At 39.1% G+C, this 20,457-nt stretch overlaps 3 protein-coding genes and 1 non-coding gene across 5 annotated transcripts; 2 read left to right on the top strand and 2 right to left on the bottom strand.

Moving 5' to 3' along the window:
- Positions 1–8,760: 8,760 nt before the first annotated feature.
- LOC125200097 (disease susceptibility protein LOV1-like) lies at positions 8,761–10,284 on the bottom strand. Its single transcript, XM_048097874.1, has one exon. The coding sequence runs from the start codon at positions 10,282–10,284 to the stop codon at positions 8,761–8,763; it is 1,524 nt and encodes a 507-aa protein (XP_047953831.1).
- Positions 10,285–13,081: 2,797 nt separating this feature from the next.
- LOC125200110 (disease resistance RPP8-like protein 3) lies at positions 13,082–13,561 on the top strand. The gene has a single exon (XM_048097879.1). The coding sequence runs from the start codon at positions 13,082–13,084 to the stop codon at positions 13,559–13,561; it is 480 nt and encodes a 159-aa protein (XP_047953836.1).
- Positions 13,562–16,340: 2,779 nt separating this feature from the next.
- LOC125202049 (glutamate receptor 2.9-like) lies at positions 16,341–20,093 on the top strand. Of its 2 annotated transcripts, none has more exons than XM_048100363.1 (5): positions 16,341–16,613; positions 17,135–18,270; positions 18,338–18,656; positions 18,998–19,395; positions 19,577–20,093. In XM_048100363.1, the coding sequence occupies exons 1-5, from the start codon at positions 16,355–16,357 to the stop codon at positions 19,916–19,918; spliced, it is 2,454 nt and encodes an 817-aa protein (XP_047956320.1). In that variant the 5' UTR covers positions 16,341–16,354; the 3' UTR covers positions 19,919–20,093. The 2 variants fall into 2 exon arrangements, with proteins under 2 accessions (XP_047956320.1, XP_047956321.1); XM_048100364.1 differs by having other exon boundaries at positions 16,341–16,586.
- LOC125202940 lies at positions 18,660–18,762 on the bottom strand. The gene has a single exon (XR_007173269.1). It is a non-coding gene; the product is annotated as a U6 spliceosomal RNA (small nuclear RNA).
- Positions 20,094–20,457: the final 364 nt, after the last annotated feature.

The following is a 20,457-nucleotide window of genomic DNA, read 5'->3' on the forward strand; positions in this document are numbered from 1 at the left end:
AATATAATATAGAGGTATATATAAACATGTCCAATAATAGACAAAATATGATCAAATTCATACATAACCACCCTTTAAAACCATGTAAAATCCAAGTATATCAGTCGCGAGTATTGGGATCCACTTGAGCTAGAATGCATCGTAATATCTCATTGGATTCACACTTTCTGCTCACTTTGACCCATGCTCAAAGCTCGAAATGTCTCTGAATAGATGGATCCTCAAATACTTTCTTAGCGAGAGTTGTCTTTCCAACTCCCACCATCCCATTAACTAATAACCGATTCTCCTCATCTTCGATCAGATAATCCCCGACTCGTTCAATTCTTGAGGAAATAGGTTCGCCTTCTTCTTCAGGCATACGCATCACATCGTTACAATACTGCTGCAACATCACCATCACCCTATGGAAGAAGTCATCAACACTTTGTCGCAGGCTCTGCAGATCTACAGAGAAAAACACTGATCTCTCTCAAGCTGTGGAAGAATCTGGTCTACGACATTGGATTCTAGTAAATATTCGAATTCCCATACGACGTCTTTGATTCGTTCATCCATATCATTCACTTTCATCCTGATCTTGCTGCAGCTAGTCTCATCCAATCTTCGCAGTTCTATCTGCAAGCGGACCATCGCCTCATAGGCAGGTTGTAAGATTTCTGGAGTGGGAGGAAGCAGGGAAATGCGAGACGATCTTAGAATAAGCGGAATCATATTCTTTAACGAAATCGCAGCACCATAAGCAGCCATCTTCCAAGTGAAATATGAAGGTGGTGGTAAAGAGGGCAGTATACAGCAGTAGCACAATAGCGCAAATAATTAAGTGTGGGGAAAAATAGGACCAATAACTTATGGGCAATACACTACCACATCATAACTTAAGTCATTGGCTGGTGATGAGATAATTCATTGGAATTTATTAAATATCTTGCTTCTCAACAAATTTTACTTGTCTACTACTCCCTCCATTCCATAGTAATGGAGACGTTTCTTTTTGTCGCGGAGATTAAATAAAATTGTGTTAGGTGAGTTAAGTAAATGAAGAATAAAGTGGAAAATGAAAAAAGGTAGAGAGATGAAGAGAGAAAAAAGTAGGTGTGAAAAAATGTTTTGACTCTTATTAAAAAGGGAAATGACCTAAATTACCAAAATGACAAAATGACTCTATTACTATGGAACACAGTGAGTAGTATAAAGTACGGGTGCTCAATGCTAAAGTACGACACTGAGCATGCCACTTTATAGTATCCGCGTGCATGAACACGCATACTGGCGCAGGGCCGTTGGCCAATCATCGCATGATGCATGGCAAAAATTTGTTGTTTCCATATCTTATAAATTAAATGATTATTTAATATTAATAAAATAATTTTACTTGAATGACTATTATTATTCCATTGGATGATAACACTAAATATATATAATCTTTTATGCAGCTTAAAATTTAAATATTACTACTATTTAATATTAGACATCAAGTATTTTTTCTAACTTACAAATTTTATAACTATTTGACATTAGAATAGTTAGATGACGATGACTATTATAATTATAATTTACTTATAATTTTTTTAAATTAAATTTAATTGTTTTTATGATTTAGAATTTTAAGAATTATTTAATAATAATATAATTGTATATAAATACTTATTATTATTTTGTTGGATATCAATAAGAAACTAAATAGTGAAAATAGTTGAGATTTTGTTACAATTTTGACTAATAAACGTGAATGTTAATTGGTACTTACTATGTAGGAGTATTAATTAGTTATAGATAGTTAATTTGATTAGATTTGATTTTCCTCCCTAATAAACAAATCATACATAACTGTTATTAATTTTCCTTTTATCCAAAATAAGGGTATATTTATACATATTTAAATTAAGATTATGGCATAGAGGCATTATGTCTCTAAATCACTACTCTAAACTTAAATAGTAGTAAAAATCAATGTACCAAACATAGAGTTAAAATATCTGTTTTATTTGCTACTCCTATCAAGTATACCAAATTTTGACTCAAGTCAGTTTATTAATGCTAAACTAAATAATTTATCTCAATTATTAACTAACATACAAATTTCATTTGGCTGCCAAACGAGGCATAAAAGAGTACACTGAACCATTCAGAACATTCAAAACTGTTAAATTTATGCAGAGGTGCGAAAACTAATCATTAACCTGACCAAAACGCACAAGAAAAAATAAAGAAGATTGCATATTTCAATTCAATATTAATCTATAAACACACAAAGCCAACATTAATTGCAAAACAAAAGAAAACAAAATAGTGAGCAAGAAGCATCCAAGAATGGAAGGAGTCAATCAACAAAGTGTCAATGAAGAGAAGATAAATTGAAGACAGCATCTGTCTCTCATTTTCTTCCAAAACCAACATGAAACATCATAGTAACCAAATCCATCAACTCACTCACACATAGTTGGTTCAAGCTTTCTTCAGATAAGGATTTGCACCTCAGGCTGAAGAATATGAAGCAAATTTATTATCAAATCGACTCACGTTCTACGTTGAAGTAAGGCCTCCAACGAGGAGTCAAAAACACTTCTCCACTCCAATCTTCAGAAGCCAATCACGCTTTGCACAGAAGCTTGGTGCAACTTCATCTTCACCACATGCACAAGCGTTTTAGTTAAGAAAGAAATGAGTTGATGTAGTTTGTGCAAATTATATGAAGTAGGAAATCTAACCTCTTAACCAAGCTCAGAGTCTGGCTACGACTTCCCATCTCAAAAAGATGAGTGGCAACGAACTTTAAAGTAAGGTCTTAATTGCTCGGAAAAGGCGACAACTGAAGGACTGCACTCAACCAATTCAATTGTAGGCTTTTTGACCATTGAGGGATCACAAGTCCAATCAACTTGTTGTAATTTGTAGCAATGCCTTATGCTCAGGAGTTCAAGCTTTGGGAGGCTTCCATGTTGAGGTCTCCATCGCACCAAATCAGTGTCTTCAATAACAAGTGTCTTAAGTGTCAAAAAACAGCCTGATTCTATATTCCACTCTGGGCCACAAAAGGCATAGTGATGTAACGTGAGGTTTATAAGATTTGGTAGCAGCGAACCAATGTCATTCATGTGCTTCCAAGGACACCCTAAGCCACTCAACGTTAGAACTAAAAGACTTGATGGAAACATTGAAAGAGGAACCATAGACGGATACTTCATGTCAGGGTTCATTACTATATATAAAAGTACTTGCAACATGTGGAGTTCCTTTGAGATATATTCCAAGCCACTCAATTGGCTGATATCATCGTCATCATTGAGAAATCAAATTCGAAGATGATGAAGACGATTGATCGCAGATTGAATCGGAGCAAAACTCAAATTGAAATGACACACGAACTTACGTGGTTCGGCCGTAGCCTACGTCCACGGAGAAACAAGATTCACACTCTTTTATTGCTTCCAAAGATAGGATCAAGAAGATTACAAAATCACTCACACTCAAGCTCTCTATCTAATACAATGTAAACTCTCAATTGTAGAAGAAGATCGAACCTCACAAAGAAAGTGTGTGTATAAAGTGAACTAACTAACTCCAGCTGATGCAAGCTTCAATATATACATCAGCTTGAATAGCAATGGCTCTCTCTCTCGAGCCTATTCTGCTCCAACCATTTCTTTGCTATTCTTTTTCTTTTGCTACTTAGTCCCCCAACTCTTGTTAATTGCATCCATCCCCTAACAAATCTCCACCTATGGAGGCAAGTGAACAAGTCTGAATCCTTCCCTCAACCCAACACTTACTGTCTGATCAAGTTGATTAGCCCCAAGCAGTGCTTCAGCTTAGAGCTAGGGATCGCCTTTGTCAGCATATCTGATGCGTTTTCCTCTGTCCCAACCTTTGTAACTCTCACAGTTCCCTTGCTCACCTCATCCCTGATGAAGTGAAGTCTCACATCAACATGTTTACTTCTCTCGTGAAAAGTCTGGTGTTTAGTCAGACATATAGCACTTGAACTGTCACACTTCACTTCCACAGCCTGCTGTATCACTCCAAAATCCCCCAGAATTCCCTTTAGCCAAAAGCTTTCCTTGACAGCTTCAGCCAAAGCAATATACTCGGCCTCTGTAGTTGATAAAGCTACTACCGATTGCAGGCTAGACTTCCAGCTAACCGCAGAACCATAGAGATTGAAGACATAACCCGACTGTGACTTTCTTGTGTCATAGCTTACAGCGTAGTCAGAGTCTGTGTATCCCATCAAATGATCACCTCGCAACTTCTCTTGCTTCTCAAACAGTATCCCATACTCAGTTGTTCCTCTGAGATATCTCAATACCCACTTAAGAGCATGCCAATGCTCCATTCCCGGGTCAGCCATATATCTGCTAACTACACTCACTGCATGACCCAGGTCGGGCCTTGTACACACCATAGTGTACATAATACTTCCAATAATGCTTGCGTAGGGAATTCTGTTCATTTCCTTTCTTTCTTCCTCAGACTTAGGACATTGCTCCTTTGACAGTTTGAACTGATGTGCTAAAGGCATTCCAACCGGTTTTGAGTTGTCCATCTGAAATCTTTTCAGGACCTTTTCTATGTACTCCTTTTGTGTCAACCAAATAGTTCCCTTCATTCTATCTCTGATGATGTCCATCCCTAAGATCCGCTTTGCATTCCCCAGATCCTTTACCTCAAAACCTGACTGCAATTGCCCCTTCACTGTGGAAATCTCTTCCAAAGTCTCAGCTGCCAATAGCATATCATCTACGTACAACAAAAGATATGCCTTGATGGTGTCTCCATCCTTCTTGATATATACACAATCATCATAGCTCGACTTCTTGAACCCAATTCCCAACATATATTGATCAAACTTCAAATACCACTGTCGTGAACTTTGCTTTAGCCCATAGAGACTCTTCTTCAGTTGGCAAACTTTCCCCTCTTCTCCCTTCTTAATGAAGCCCTCTGGCTGCTCCATAAAGATAGTTTCTTCTAGGTCTCCATGGAGGAAAGCGGTCTTCACATCCAACTGATGGAGCTCCCAATCCCTCTGAACAACAATGGCTAGCAAAATTCTTATCGAGCTGTGTTTCACCACCGGTGAAAACACCTCATTGTAGTCTATTCCTTCAATTTGATTGTACCCTTTTGCCACCAATCTTGCTTTGAATCTGATATTGTCATTTTGAAAGGCCTCAACTTTCTTCTTGTAGACCCATTTACACCCAATAGTCTTCTGATTCAAAGGCCTCAGAACTAACACCCAAGTTCTGTTTTTGTACAAAGAGTCAATCTCTTCTTGCATTGCCCTCAGCCACTTATCCTTTTCTGGGCTCCTCACTGCTTCTTTATAAGTAGAGGGCTCATGATATTCTATCTGCTCAGCTATGCTTAGAGCATAATACATCATATCATAATCTTTATACTTTGCAGGCAGCTTTATCTGCCTCTTAGGCATAGCTCTCTTTGGAACTCCTTTATGTTCATTTTGTGGCTGCACTATCTCAGGTTGAGCTCTCTCAGTGTGTGTTCCCTCCTGCATATCAAAATTCTCATGAGCTGGACCATCAGACTCAATCTCTTGTGTGGCTGGCTCCACCTCAACCTGTGTACTAGCTATTTTCTTAGTCAGAAAAGGCATCTCTTCTTCTCTGAATATAACATCTCTGCTGATCACGATCTTGCTATTTCCAGGTTCTGTGCACCAAAGCCTGTAGCCTTTCACATCCTTTTGATACCCTAACATCACACACTTGATAGCCCTTGGCTCTAACTTCCCTTGCCTTGTGTGAGCAAAGGCTCTACACCCAAAGATTCTCAATCTGGAGTAATCACCAACTGATCCATACCATTTGCTGTCTGGTGTGCTGAAATCAATAGATGAAGATGGGCATTTGTTAATTAAAAATGCAGCTGTAGCAGCAGCTTCACCCCAGAAACTTTTGGGCATACCAGAATCAAACAACATGCACCTAACTCTCTCGAGCAAAGTTCTATTTGCTCTTTCTGCTACGCCGTTTTGTTGTGGATTATTAGGCACAGTCCTATGCCGTTTGATACCCCTTTCCTTGCAGAAATCATCAAACTGAGAAGACAAGAATTCTAGTCCGTTGTCTGTTCTTAAACATTTGAGAGACTTTCCCTTTTCAGTTTCTACAGCTTTGCACCAATCTCTGAATTTAGTGAAGGCCTCTGATTTTTCTTTCATCACAAACAACCAAATCTTCCTTGAAAAATCATCTATAATAGTCAAGAAGTATCTGCCTCCACCTATGCTCTGTGTCTGAGCAGGCCCCCAGATGTCACTATGTGCATACTCCAGAGGTGAAACTGAGGTGTGCTTCCCCTTCTGGTAGGTGAGTTTCTTACTCTTCCCAAGGATACATTGCTCACATCTTGTTATATCTTGCTCTAATATCTCTGTACTAGAGCTTATAATACCTGCCTTCACCAATTCCCTCATACCAGAGATCCCCACATGGCCCAATCTTCTATGCCACATAGATGAGCTAATTTTCTCTGCCAGATTCAGCTGTGAGTCTATGGCCTTTCCTTGCAGATAATAGAGGCTATTATGCCTAATAGCTTTCATTACTACAGCAGATCCCTTGCACACTTGCATCACACCATTTACTGATGAGAAACTGAATCCTTTTCTCTCCAAAAGTCCCAATGATATCAGGTTTCTTTTGATCTCTGGGATGTACCTTACATCAGCTAGAATCTTGGTTGTTCCATCATCCATGTGAAACTTCACATTCCCTATGGCTTTGACATAGCACACATGATCATTTCCCAATGAAACTGATCCCTCGGCCTCCCTCAAATCCATTAAACAATCAAGATTAGATGTTACATGGAAGCTGCATCCTGAATCCATGATCCAGGAATTATGGATTCTTCCATCCATCACATTCAAAATTTCTGCTGCTTCCACATCCTCTGCCAGATCTGCTGTATCCTGCCCTTTATTTTCTTCGGCTTGTTTTCTTTTGAAGGCATAACAGTCCTTCTTGAGATGCCCTGGTTTCTTGCACCAGTGGCAGCTCCTTGACTCCTTTCCAACCTCTTTCTTCCCTTGCTTTTGTTTCTGCTTCTTTGGACCCTTTTTCTTGAGCTGTTGTTTGTCATTTGCACTAACACTTAAGCTTTCAGCAGTGAGATCAACAGACTTAGCACTATTCTTTTGGAATTCTTTAGCCTTGAGAGCCGACTGAACCTCTTCAAAAGTAATCGAATTCTGCCTTCCAAATAGCATAGCATCCTTGAGGTGTTCATAGGATTTAGGTAGAGCATTCAACAACATTATAGCCTTATCCTCATCCTCAATTTTGACATCAATGTTTTCTAGATCATCAATCGACTTATTAAACTCCTCCAATTGTTCAGTCACCCCCTTTCCCTCAACAAATTTATAAGAATACAACTTCTGCTTCATATATAAGCGATTGGCTAAAGATTTAGTGCAGTAGATACCTTCAAGTTTCTTCCAGATTCCTGCAGCCGTGGTTTCTTTGGAGACTTCTCTGAGAACTCGATCGGAGAGACTCAAGATCAGCGTGCTGTACGCCTTTTCCCCAACTTCCTTTCTTTTGGCGATTAGCTTCTCATCAGCCTTCTGATCGCCCTCTTCGCCTTTTTCAGATTCATCTTCTGCATTTAGGGCATCCGCTAGCCCTTGCTGGATCAAGATCGCTCGCATCTTGATCCTCCACAATCCGAAGTCATTTGTACCGGTAAACTTCTCAAGATCGAACCTAGCGGCTGCCATTGTTCCCACAGACGGCGCCAATTTGAGAAATCAAATTCGAAGATGATGAAGACGATTGATCGCAGATTGAATCGGAGCAAAACTCAAATTGAAATGACACACGAACTTACGTGGTTCGGCCGTAGCCTACGTCCACGGAGAAACAAGATTCACACTCTTTTATTGCTTCCAAAGATAGGATCAAGAAGATTACAAAATCACTCACACTCAAGCTCTCTATCTAATACAATGTAAACTCTCAATTGTAGAAGAAGATCGAACCTCACAAAGAAAGTGTGTGTATAAAGTGAACTAACTAACTCCAGCTGATGCAAGCTTCAATATATACATCAGCTTGAATAGCAATGGCTCTCTCTCTCGAGCCTATTCTGCTCCAACCATTTCTTTGCTATTCTTTTTCTTTTGCTACTTAGTCCCCCAACTCTTGTTAGTTGCATCCATCCCCTAACAATCATCATAAGGCTTCAACTCCATCATAATTTGTAAAAACCCTAAATTAGGGATTCTCTTGAGATTTTTTCTTATGCAACTCTTGGCACTGACACCAAAAAGACAAGAGAGTTTGTCCAAAGTAGCATCAGATTTGGGGGTTGGTAGGTCTCTTCCACGGATGTTGATATGATGTAGTTCTTGCATGTCCCATATTTCCACCGGCACGTATAACGGAGCCCCGCGCTTTATAATATGTATATGTGGATGGATAATCAAGGATTGAAGGTGAAAAAGGTTGGATATGGTAATAGGAAGCTCTCCGTTGCAAGTTAGGGCAAGATAATATAGACATAATAGTTTCATAATATCAAGTGGGATATGGTAAAATCGGACCTCAAGAGCATCTAATACTCTGAGCAACTTGAAATCCATGACATGTATTGGCACTGGATATTGGTGGAAAGGACCCAAACAAAGGAGAGAACGAACAATGGATGTGCAAGTACTTTTTATAGAATCATGCACTTCTTTGAAGGTAAACAATGTGTTGCTATGAGCACACAACCGCCGCTGGTCTTTTATAACATCATTATAACTCTGTAAAACATGCAAAAACTTGATATATTACTAGCTTCCTTCCTACACAAGTGCTGCCAACAAGAATGCACGCGAAAGTTCCGCTCTGAGAACCAAGATTCCATATTTTTATCAAATATGACAAGGTTATACCAGTGAGCGAGATGTGTTGAGCAAATGTGCATAAACTGTTCCAAAGTCATGTTTCCAATCGGTTCAAGAAACCCCTCAGCTCTTATCCGCCAGTCGAAGTTGGCCACTCCAATATCAAAATATGGAGGCCAAGATCCCATATAGAGAAAAAACATTTTGTAATATTGAGGTAAGTAGTCATAGCTTGGGAAAAGTACCTCATATATTAGATTATATGCATCCACAAAAACTGAATTATGTTGTTTTTCAGCTATCTCAATCCAGTATTCTGGGGTCTTTTCTTCTTCAGATAGGAGCTCTGCGATTGTGACTATCATAAGCGGAAGACCTTCACATTTTTTGGCAATCTTCTCTCCCAATTTCTCAAGCTCGGTAGGGAAACTCTTTTCACCAAACACCTTATCACCAAGTAATATCTTACTTTCTTCTTCATTCAACAAGCGTACTACTTGACTTGGATAATCTTCAATTCCGAACCTGGTTGTAAGCAAGATTCGAACATTCTTATGTGGCAAGTTATCCCACACTAGTGTTTCCCATTCCCATACATCATCCAACATAATGAGACATTTCTTATCCTTCAATCTGTCTTCCAAGACTCCAACTAATTTCTGATCTTCATCATGTTGGTCTAGAATGTTGGGATCCAGTTGAGACAGAATGCATCGTAATACATCATTCGGTTCACATTTTCTGCCCACTTTGACCCATGCTCGAAGCTCAAAATGTTCCTGAATTAATGGATCGTCAAATACTTTCTTAGCCAGAGTTGTCTTTCCAACTCCCGCCATCCCAGTAATGGCAAAGCATTTCTCTTCTTTTTCTGCAAGAAGATAATCCCTGACATGTTCAAATTCATCATTTAATCCAACCATATCTGAGTTGATTCCGCTAAAATCAATTCTTGAGGAAATAGGTTCGGCTTCTTCTTCGGGCATATTCAGCAGCTCAGCATCGTACTCCACTGCCATCGCTGTCACCCTTGCCACAAATTGGTCAATACTTTGTTGCAGACTGTGTAGATCCACAAAGAAAGGCGAGCGATCATCCTCCTCCTCCTCTTCCTCATCCTCATCCTCTTCCACAGTCGTCACTCTCTCGACTTGTGGAAGAATCTGATCATAGAGATGGGAATCTAGTAAATCTTCGAATTCCCATATGACCTCTGTGATTCGGCCATCCAAAGCGTTCACCTCCGTTCTGATCTTGGTGTACCCGGTGAACTCCAAGTTTTTCATAACATCCTGCAACCCATACACGGCCTCATATGCCGGTTTTAAGATATGACTAGTTGGACTCACAACAAGGCGAGGCGATTCTTCGATAAACCGAATCGTATTCTTCAAAGAAACCACTGCACCGAAAGCCGCCATCACTTGACTGAAATCGGAGAGGGAGGAGTCGGTGACGGTGGTAGGTGGTTGGAAGTTTTCAGATTGTGTTTTGCTAAGATGGCTAGTGTCGGCCAAGTGTAGGTAGAAAATTTAATTTTGTATTGTACTAGTGCTACCTATTTTGTGAGCGTTACGGCGTCCCCATCCGTGCTCTTAAATAAGAGTATGGAGGTGGGCCCAGATCCACTTTTACTCTTTGTCCTTATCTAAGAGCACAACACCCACATTCGTGCTCTTCCGCAAGGATAAGCTCAAGGGTCCCACCATTCTATTATTCAATTTAAATACTTCAACTACTAAAAACATTTCTACAATATAAAAATACATTAAAATATAAAAATTATATAATTAAAAGCTTAAAAATTAAAGATTAAAAAATACACACATGGAAAACTAGTCTTCTGTCCCCAATGTTCTCTTGAGACCCCGTATGATTTCCACATGTGTTGCAAGTTGGTCAAGGGTCATGATCGACCTATCAGCTGCATTGAGTTGACCCAAGAGCGTCCACAACGAATTGGTCGGGGGTGGAGGTGGCACATAGGAAGTGGGAGCGGGGCGGATGGAGACGGTTTCAAAGTGGACACATATTGGGGTACGGAGATAGTGATATTTTTGCATTATTGGTTCCTTAGTCAATATTTTTGTATTATTGGATCCTTAGTCAATAATTTTGTATTATTGGATCCTTAGTCAATACACGTTATTAGAAAATTCACTTCAGCAATTGCATCCCACAATTTCAAGTTTAAACACATCCATCTTCACCAATCCAATAATTGCAGGGCATCCACCCATTGGCGGACACAGTAAGGATGAATGGAGGGCTTAAGCCCCTCCAAAGAGTTATTTTTACTGTTTTCTTCTTGTAAATTTTTTGAGATTTTTGAAAACTGTCTCCTTCAGCCCTCGGAAATCTAATGGCTATGAAGAAAAATTGTTGAAAGTTGAATTGTAGGGAGGGGCTGACTATAAGAAATTGCAACAGAAGAGCAACAATGCTGCCGATGAATTGAGAATGAAGAAGACTATGAGTATTTCATAAAAATATAACGTGGCTGAATGGGAATTTTACCTTACCAAAATATTACTCCCTCCGTCCTAGATAATTTGTCCCAAGTTTCTATTTTGGTCTGTCCCACATAATTTGTCTCACTTCACTTTTACTATTTTTGGTAGTGGACCCCATATTTCACTAACTCATTACTACTCACATTTTATTATAAAACTAATATCTAAAGGTAGGACCCACATTCCACTAACTTTTTCAACCCACTTTTCATTACAATTCTTAAAACTTGTACCCGGTCAAAGTGACCCGAATTATCCGGACGGAGGGAGTAGTAAATTGTAGGACTAGGAGGCGTGGCCGTTTCATGAAATATTAGTCCTTACTTAGTATTTTCTTTTTTACTGGTAGTTTTTAGTTTTTTTATTAAATATGTAAAAAAAATATACGTCCTTCACTTTATTCTCTACATTATCCTCATGTCATAATTTACTATATCTTTTTATATTAACTACTATTTATTAGTATGAAAGTAAAAACAGAAATTTTTTAACACTAATGGACGAAAAGAGTTCTATACATTTATATTTCAATTTTATAGTTTAAAATTTTGTTATTGATTGAACTGGACTTTTCAAAAGTTAGTAACGAATAAATGATAATATGCATAATTCAGTTACTATTATTTTAAGTAAATGAAGTGGAAATAAAACAAAAAGTAAATGATCAAATATGAGAAAAACACAAAGTAAAAGATAGCAATTGTATGATATTTTGTTAAAAAAATGAAATGACTCACGTGAGATGAGACGTCCCAAAAATGAATATAATACACTCACGATGGAACATAGAGTACATGTTTATACTTGTTACGCCTAATTTATTGTGGTTTCTATATTGATTACATAAAATATAATAGTACTCCATTCAATCCATTAAAAATGAAATATTTGTTTTTCAGGACATGATTTTACGTAATGTTGTTTTGTGAGTTGATGAGAAGAGAACAAAATATGAGAGGTGAAAAAGCAGAGATGATGTTGTTTTTAATTTAGGCAACGTTTCATTGTTAATGGGACAACCAGAAAAACGTTTCATTTTTAATGGGACAGATGGAGTATTCAGTAAAGCCCTACTGAATATATTTTATGCGTCCGCCACTGCATCCACCACCTAGCTCTGCCGCCGCCACTAGCTCTCCGCTGTTTTGCTGTGTTCAGGTGATGGCGGCTTATGGTGCTGCGAATTATCTCAAGAATACCATTAACCGTATTCTACAATCATCTCGCATTTCACTGGTTCCTGCCTCTATACATGTCTTATGACCCGCCTAAGAGGCCATGGATCGCTTGATGACTGTTCTGGTAAAGTTGGACAACACCGGCTTCAGTAAGACCAGGACGAAGGAGAATGCTTTGGATGACCGAATCAAAGAGGCCGTATGGGAATTCGAAGATTTACTAGAATCTCATTTCTATTATCAGATTCTTCCACAACTCGAAAGTGAGAGAGATCACTTGCGTTTCTCTGTAGATCTGCGGAATCTTCAACCAAGTGTTGATTGCTTTGTCAAGAGGATGACAGAGATGGAGTTGGAGTATGATGTTGAAGTGGTGAATATGCCTGAAGAAGAAGGCGAACTTATTGCCTCAAGGATTGATTTTGGTGGAATCAACTCATACATGGTTGGATTATCTTAGTTTTTTGGAAATTACTAGGAATTATCTTCTTGGAGAAGATGAAGGGAATTGCTTTTCAGTTATTCGGATGGCAGGGGTTGGAAAGACGACCATTGCTAAGAAAGTATTTGAGGATCCATTGATTCAGAGACAATTCGAGCTTCGAGCATGGGTCAAAGTGGGTAGAAAATGTGAATCCAATGAAGCCTTACGATGTGTTCTTTCTCAAGTGGATCCCAGCACTCATCACCAAATGCTTACCCAAGCAGACGACAGTCATGACGACAAAAAATTAGTTGGACTCTTGAAAGAGAGATTGAAGGATAAGAAATGTCTCATTGTGTTGGATGATGTATGGAAATGGGATACACAATTCATGGATAGTTTGCCACGAGAAAATGTCAAAATCTTGCTTACAAGCCGACAAAGAATTAAAGAATGTCCATTTGTACGAGTACGCTTGTTGAATGAAGAAGAAAGTAAGAAATTATTTGGTGAGAATGTTCCACTTATGATTGTCACTGTTGCTGATCTCCTATCCAAAGAAGACAAGACACCAAAATTTTAGACCGAGGTAGCAAAGAAACAACATAATTCAGTCTTTGTGGATGCATACAATCAAATATCGGAGGTATTTTTCCCAAGCTATGAATACCAAGATCAATATTTGAAAATGGTCTTTCTCTATTTGGGATCTTACCCTTCATACTATGATATCAATAGTAAGGAATTTAGTCATCAGATAAATGCGGAAGGATTTTTTGGATCATATAGCATACACACTTTAGGGGAACATATAAAGGAATGCTTGGATGTGCTTTCTGGTTGGTATCATCTTGTTCTACATGAACGCAATAGTAGTTCCTCGTTTTCAGAGCACAAGTTGTGCGTGCATTCTTGCAGGCAACAAGTATTTACATGTTTTTACATTTAAGAAAGAAGTTAGTAAAATCATGTTTTTACATGTTTTACAAAGTTGCGATGATGTTATGAAAGACCAGCGTCGGTTGTGTGCGCATTGCAACACTTTACTTGCCTTCAAACAAGTGTATGATGCATGTGCATCCACTGCCCATTCTCTCCTTTGTTATGGTCCTTACCACGAATATCCAATTCCTACATGCCATGGATTTTAAGTTGCTTAGGGTACTACACGCTGTTCAGGTCCGACTTTATCATATCCCACTTGAAATTATGAAATTAGTTTGTCTAAAGTTTCTTTCCCTAGCATGCAACAAAGAGCTCCCTGCTTCCATATCCAATCTTATTCAACTTCAATCCCTAATTATTGAGCAGCATACGAACATTAAAAAGTGTGGAGCTTTGTCATACATGCCGGTCGAAGTATGGGACATGCAGGAACTAGAACACATTGAGGTAACCGAAAGAGACCTACCAACCCCTAATTCTGATGCTACTTTAGAAAAGCTCTCTTGTCTTTATGGTGTTAGTGCAAAGAGTTGCACTAGAGAAATTCTGAAAAGAATCCCTAATTTAAAGACATTAAACATTGACCTGGAGTTGAAGCCTTGTGATAATGACAATGATATCAACCCACTAACTGGCTTGGATTATATCTCAGTAGAACTCCATAATTTGGAAAAGCTTATTTATTGTGTACCTAACCTGAGATGAAGTATGAGTGTATGGTTCCTCTTTCAATGTTCCCATCAAGTTTGAAGAGTTTGGAGTTGAGTGGCTTAGGGTGTTCATGGCAGCACATGAATGACATTGGTTCGCTGCTACCAAATCTTGAGGTACTCAGTTTACAACACTATGCCTTTCAAGGCCCAGAGTGGGATATAAAATCAGATTGTTTTTTAGAACTCAAGACACTTATTATTGAAGATAATGATCTGGTGCGATGGATAGCTCAACATGGAAGAGCTTCCCAACGCTTCGCCTCCTAAGCATACGAAATTGCTACAAATTGCAACAACTCGATTGGACGCGTGATCCCTCAATGGTCGCAACGGCTACAATCGAATTAGTTGAGTGCAATCCCTTAGTTGTCGCTTCTACCAAGCAGTTCCCAGAATCTCTCTTTAGAGTTCGTTGCCACTCTTCTTTATTGAGATGAGAAGTCTGTTGCTGAACTCTCAACTCGGCTAACAGGTTCGAACCCCCCTAATCCTTCCCTACTTACAATTAACTTAATATGGAATTTATTGTGTTTTTCTATGTTCTGTTACAGTGTATGCTGGTTGATCTTTTAGTTTCTAGTTAGTTTATGAATGAAAATTTAACATGTGAGTGTTGTTTAATTTAAATAACATATGTTAAAAAAAATTATGTGCTCACATCCTTTATTCATATGTTTTAAATAACATATGTTAAAAATTTAAATAACATATGTTTTTCAGGCAAATGAGAGAGATAAAAAGGATATCAAACGCTGCGTCAACGATTGTGAAGTCTTGACTTTGTTGAGGATTTTGAAACCTCATGGCTGGAATGTTTGAATATTTATGTAATGGTTGAATTAAAGGGATTGTTGAAATTGTAATTTCTGTGAATTCTTGAATTTCTTGTTTCAATAACTAGTGAAGATATCGTCGTTGTTGTTCGTTCGGTTAGGTTTGAGGTTTCACACAAAAGTCCGTATTTTTTGTTATTTATTGTGCAGAAGCCCATATGATCAGGAAAAATGTACTATTAACATTAGTATCTCTACCAAAACTATTTGCTGCATAAGTCTTTGTATAAGACTTGTTGCCACAAATAGTAATTCACCGATGAATTTAATGAGATATATACTTAAATATTGCTAATTATCGACGAAGAACATCTCCAATAGACTCCCCGATGAACGTTGTCGCAAAGCCCATCGCCCGTCGACATTACATACACACATTTTCATCTATATACTAGTAGTACTATTTTCTTATCATATACTTATAGAGGTCAACACTCAACACACACAACGATATCCAATGTTTAATACCATATAACCATACAATTTAATTAAACTTAATTATAATGATATTCCCGTTACTCGTAAGTCATCTACTCTTGTAGTAAATTTCCTAAAATTTCCAGTTCCACGTCAGACTCGAAGCGAGAGAGTTGTTATGAAAAAGACATAACAAATTATTTTTTCAAACCTCCATTTCTTTTAATCTCAAGAGCCAATAACAACCATTGATAAAATCAGTTTGAAAAGGTCGTCGTAATATTTCAACGTAAATTTTATTCAATTTACAAAATATATGTACGTAATAATAAAAATATTATTAGTACATGACAAAAAGTCAATCCAAGGTAGAGGAATCAAAATAAAGTGGTTGGACGTTCCAATTTCTCATTAGTTTGCAAGATTTCCCTCAAAATTGGAGGAAATTATTCTGATCCTTCTTTGGGAATGCATACTCTCCACCTCTTACTATTTGTGTCATGCTGGATGGTAGAGTCGACAATCTCATTGAAATCCACGATATGTCCAGAGCTGCGACCTCACGGGGCTAATGTGAGCGTGGGAGTAATCATCGATGGGAGCTCGAGAATCGGAAAAGAGCAAAAGATAGCCATGAAAATTGCTGCCAAAGATTTGAGCCATTGTTTGAACATGGCTTTGCACATCAAAGATTTACATGGTAATTCAGCTCTTGCTGCTAATGCTGGTACGACATTCTTTACTTAGTTTTGTTTATTGAATTTGCTAAGTCACTTATATTTAGGAGATTGGAAATAAAACCGCTTTTGGAGTAGGGGCCTCGTCTTCTAAGTTATGAAGTTATTGATGAAATTTGACTAAAGGTGAAGTAGGTAGATTTTACATGTGTTTCCTATACAGAGTCATGAAAAATTCATTACTTGGAGGGAAGTAATGTGTATATATGTGCATAGTTGACTTATTTTTTCAATTATGAATCAATGAATTAATGCTTTAGACTCTTGCAATGTGAATTATTATGAATAGATATAGGCATAACTTTTTATTCATAACCAAATAGTCCATAGTATACATTTCAGGTTATAATGCTCTACTATTACATATAAAAATGGTAAAAAGTGAAATGTGACAAATTTTATGGGGCGAACGAAAATGGGAAAATGTGATAAAATTCAAGGGACGGAGGGAGTATTTACTATCAACCTATTTTGTTATTAGTCGTTGACACAAATATTTTTTCAAACGCAGCACTGAATCTCATAAACCACAAACATGTCGACACGATCATCGGAACCCTAACACTTGAACAAGCCACATTCCTCTCCCACCTCAAAACCCCACCACCCATCATCTCCCTCTCCCCGGCCGCCTCACCTCCGCCACAACCTCCCCTGTCCTTCAACCAGATGACCCTCCCCGCGGCCCACCAAATCCGATGCATCGCCTCACTCATCGCCCATTTCCACTGGAAAAATCTCATCTCCATCTCCCAAGACCCAACCCTCTTCCTCCCCCTCTCCCGCGCTCTCCACGCCCTCGACATCTCCATCGACCTCCATGCCACCGCCCCCGTCCCCCACGCATCCATGGAGACCGAGCTAAAAAAGATGATCGGCGCCACCAACTCAAGGGTCTTCGTCGTCATGCATTGCTCTCTCGAATTTGCAGCGATCTTGTTCGAGAAAGCTCGGGTTTTGGGATTGATGGAGAAGGGCTTCGTCTGGATCGTGGCGGACGAGATCTCGAATCTTCTAGATTCCGCCGATTCATCGCTTCTACTCAACATGGAAGGAGTTCTTGCCATAAAATCAGATTATTCAACTGATCACAACAATTTCAAAGCGTTCAAATCTAAATTCAGAAGAAAATACGAATCCAGTTTTCCATCAGAAGAAAATCCGACACCGAGCATTTACGCCCTCCGCGCCTACGACGCCATCTTTGTCGGCGCCGGCGCCGGCGGTGAAGATTCCGAAGGCCTCAGTGGAAAATTAATCTTCAAAAACGGCTTCCTCTCACAAAAGCCAGTTTTCCACATTGTGAATGTGATCGGAAAGAGCTACAGAGAAGTGGCGGTGTGGTCGCCGGAGTTGGGTTTCTCCGGCGATCAGCTGCGTTCGATCTTCTGGCCGGGCGGAGAGCGGTTGGTTCCGAGAGGGTGGAGCTTGGGGAGCAGAGAGAGGCCGTTGAGGATTGGCGTTCCGGCTAGAGGCCTGTTCAATCAGTTCGTGAAGGTCACGTACGATTCCGGTTCGACTCGGATCACCGGATTTTCGATCGAGGTTTTCGAAGCGGCGGTGAATAAACTGCCGTACGATCTTCAATATGTATTAGTTCCATTTAATGGCTCCTATGATGAAATGCTTGCTCAAGTTCACAATAAGGTAGTACTTCCTCTGTTTTCCCCTGTTTTTTCCCCTGTTTCTATATTCTTTAAATCTGTGGCAATAGAGCTTGGATGCAGCAGTAGGTGATACCGAAATAATGGCAAACCGGTACGTTCACGCGGAGTTTTCACAGCCTTATATAGAGTCGGGGCTGGTGATGGTGGTGACGGTGAAACCCGGACTTAAAGACTCCAAATTTATAGCTTTGAACCCCTTCACCAAGATGATGTGGCTGCAGTTCGCCGCCGTCAGCACAGCCACTGGATTCGTCATCTGGCTCAGTGAATTCGCAACCGGCAACGACCAATTCACCAGAAATTCCATTTTCCAAACTATCTGCTCTATTCTCTGGCTCTCTGTCACCATAATCTCCTTGTCACAAAGTGAGTATAAGTTACAATTTCTTGATTTGTGCGTGTGATCCTTACATATGGCCCATGTTAATCTTCTCTCTGTCGTTCCAATTTTATTGGATGGCCCCGAGGAACTTATGGAATGTTCCCAATCAACCCTGTTTGTCCCGGACCGACTTAAGAAAGATCCTTCTCCCTTTGTGCTTAAGGCTCAATTCAAATTTGTCTTATATTAGTTATGTAAGAAAACAGATGTGGGATTTATAGACCAAATGAGTTGGTTTCTAAGAGACTAGTGTTTTAAGTTGAGTTCTCATGTTTGGTCTGTATGAGCTCAATACTAATACAGTGAACTCCGTGTTTTATCGCAGGAGAGAACATCAAGAACTCAACGTCCAAGCTCGTGCTGGCGGTGTGGATATGTGTGACTTTTGTGGTGGCAGCGAGTTTCACGGCTGTCCTAAGCTCGATGATGACCGTTCCGAGATTGGAGCCATCTGTAAGGGAGATAGACGTTTTAAGGAACTCCAATGCAGCTGTAGGATGCAATGTCAATTCCTTCATCTGTGGTTATCTCATCAATGTCCTAAACTTCAAACCCAACAATATCAAGCAGGTCAATTCCATTGACGAGTATTCCCGAGTTTTAGACAACGGTGAGATTAAAGCCGCTTTCTTTGTCGTGCCACATGCCAAGGTGTTCCTCGCCAAGTATTGCAACGGCTACATTGTTTCGGGGCCTAGTTTCAAACTAGGTGGCTTTGGATTTGTAAGATACTATCAACTTCTCATCCTTTTTTTTTTACGGTTTTCTCTGACTCTAAGGACATGCTTGGTATGATGAAACAGAATGAAAATGAGAAATAAATGAAATGAATATATATATAATGTAAAAAATGTCATACTTTAGAATTTTCTTGTTGATTTTGTATATGTTTGTACATGACCAGGCATTCCAAAAGGGATCTCCATTAGCAATTGATATATCAGAAGCAATACTCAAAGTATCACAGAGTGGACATGTTGGCACATTGGAGCAGAAAATGCTCCATCACTCCAACTGCACTTCGTCGCCGGCAGCCTCACAGAAGGCTGCCGACGACATAAGATTAGGCCCCGGGCCGTTCTCCGGCCTGTTCTTGATCCTAGGTTGCATCCTAGGTTTTGCATTCATCATTGCAATCGTTCGTTTGGCGAGGGCGAGGTGGACCAGTTTTCGCGATGCGGTGTGGGCTTCAATGGTAGTGATCAAAGATTTTTGCACAAGATTTGGGGCCACATGTTCGTCATGAAACGAATTCGGTTCGTGTCATATATGTTACATCTACTTCTGATGAAATACATGTATCAACGTAGTGTAGACTAGTTTGTGATTTTTGCATTTACACACATGCATAATTAAGTGTGTTTGTATATAAATTTTCATTTCAACATGTAAGAAAATGAATGTTTTCTTGCTTTAGCAAACACATTATTTTCACTCATAGTATATAAAGATAATTAGATTCGAGAAACATCATTGTAATATAACTGAAATGATGGGATATGGTGACACTTGACCCCTTTTGCTCTCTCATTTGGCTGATAAAATCGATAAATGAATATAGGATGTGAGCGTACATAAATATTCAAATGAATTGAGATTGAATTGACGAGGTTTGTGCAAATTAAATGTAGGAATGCTAACCTGTTAACCAAATTGAGAGTCTAGCTAAGACTTCTCATCTCAAAACGAAGAGTAGCAACAAACTGTAAAGTGAGATTCCGGTTGTAATTGTTTGGCAGAATCAACAACTAAGGGATTGCAGTCAACTAATTCAATGGTAGGCGT

The sequence above is a fragment of the Salvia hispanica genome, chromosome 1 (genome assembly GCF_023119035.1).
Source record: "Salvia hispanica cultivar TCC Black 2014 chromosome 1, UniMelb_Shisp_WGS_1.0, whole genome shotgun sequence".
In the NCBI taxonomy this organism is placed as follows: Eukaryota; Viridiplantae; Streptophyta; class Magnoliopsida; order Lamiales; family Lamiaceae; genus Salvia; species Salvia hispanica.

What these genes read in the sequence shown, in the direction of transcription:
- LOC125202049 (XM_048100363.1), top strand. Translation starts at nt 16,355, where the DNA reads ATGCATACTCTCCACCTCTTACTATTTGTGTCATGCTGGATGGTAGAG. An exon ending in AGCTCTTGCTGCTAATGCTG is followed by an intron (nt 16,614 to 17,134) that starts GTACGACATTCT and finishes TTTCAAACGCAG; the next exon opens with CACTGAATCTCATAAACCAC. An exon ending in CATAATCTCCTTGTCACAAA is followed by an intron (nt 18,657 to 18,997) that starts GTGAGTATAAGT and finishes GTTTTATCGCAG; the next exon opens with GAGAGAACATCAAGAACTCA.
- LOC125200110 (XM_048097879.1), top strand. Translation starts at nt 13,082, where the DNA reads ATGGCAGGGGTTGGAAAGACGACCATTGCTAAGAAAGTATTTGAGGAT.
- LOC125200097 (XM_048097874.1), bottom strand. Translation starts at nt 10,284, where the DNA reads ATGGCGGCTTTCGGTGCAGTGGTTTCTTTGAAGAATACGATTCGGTTT.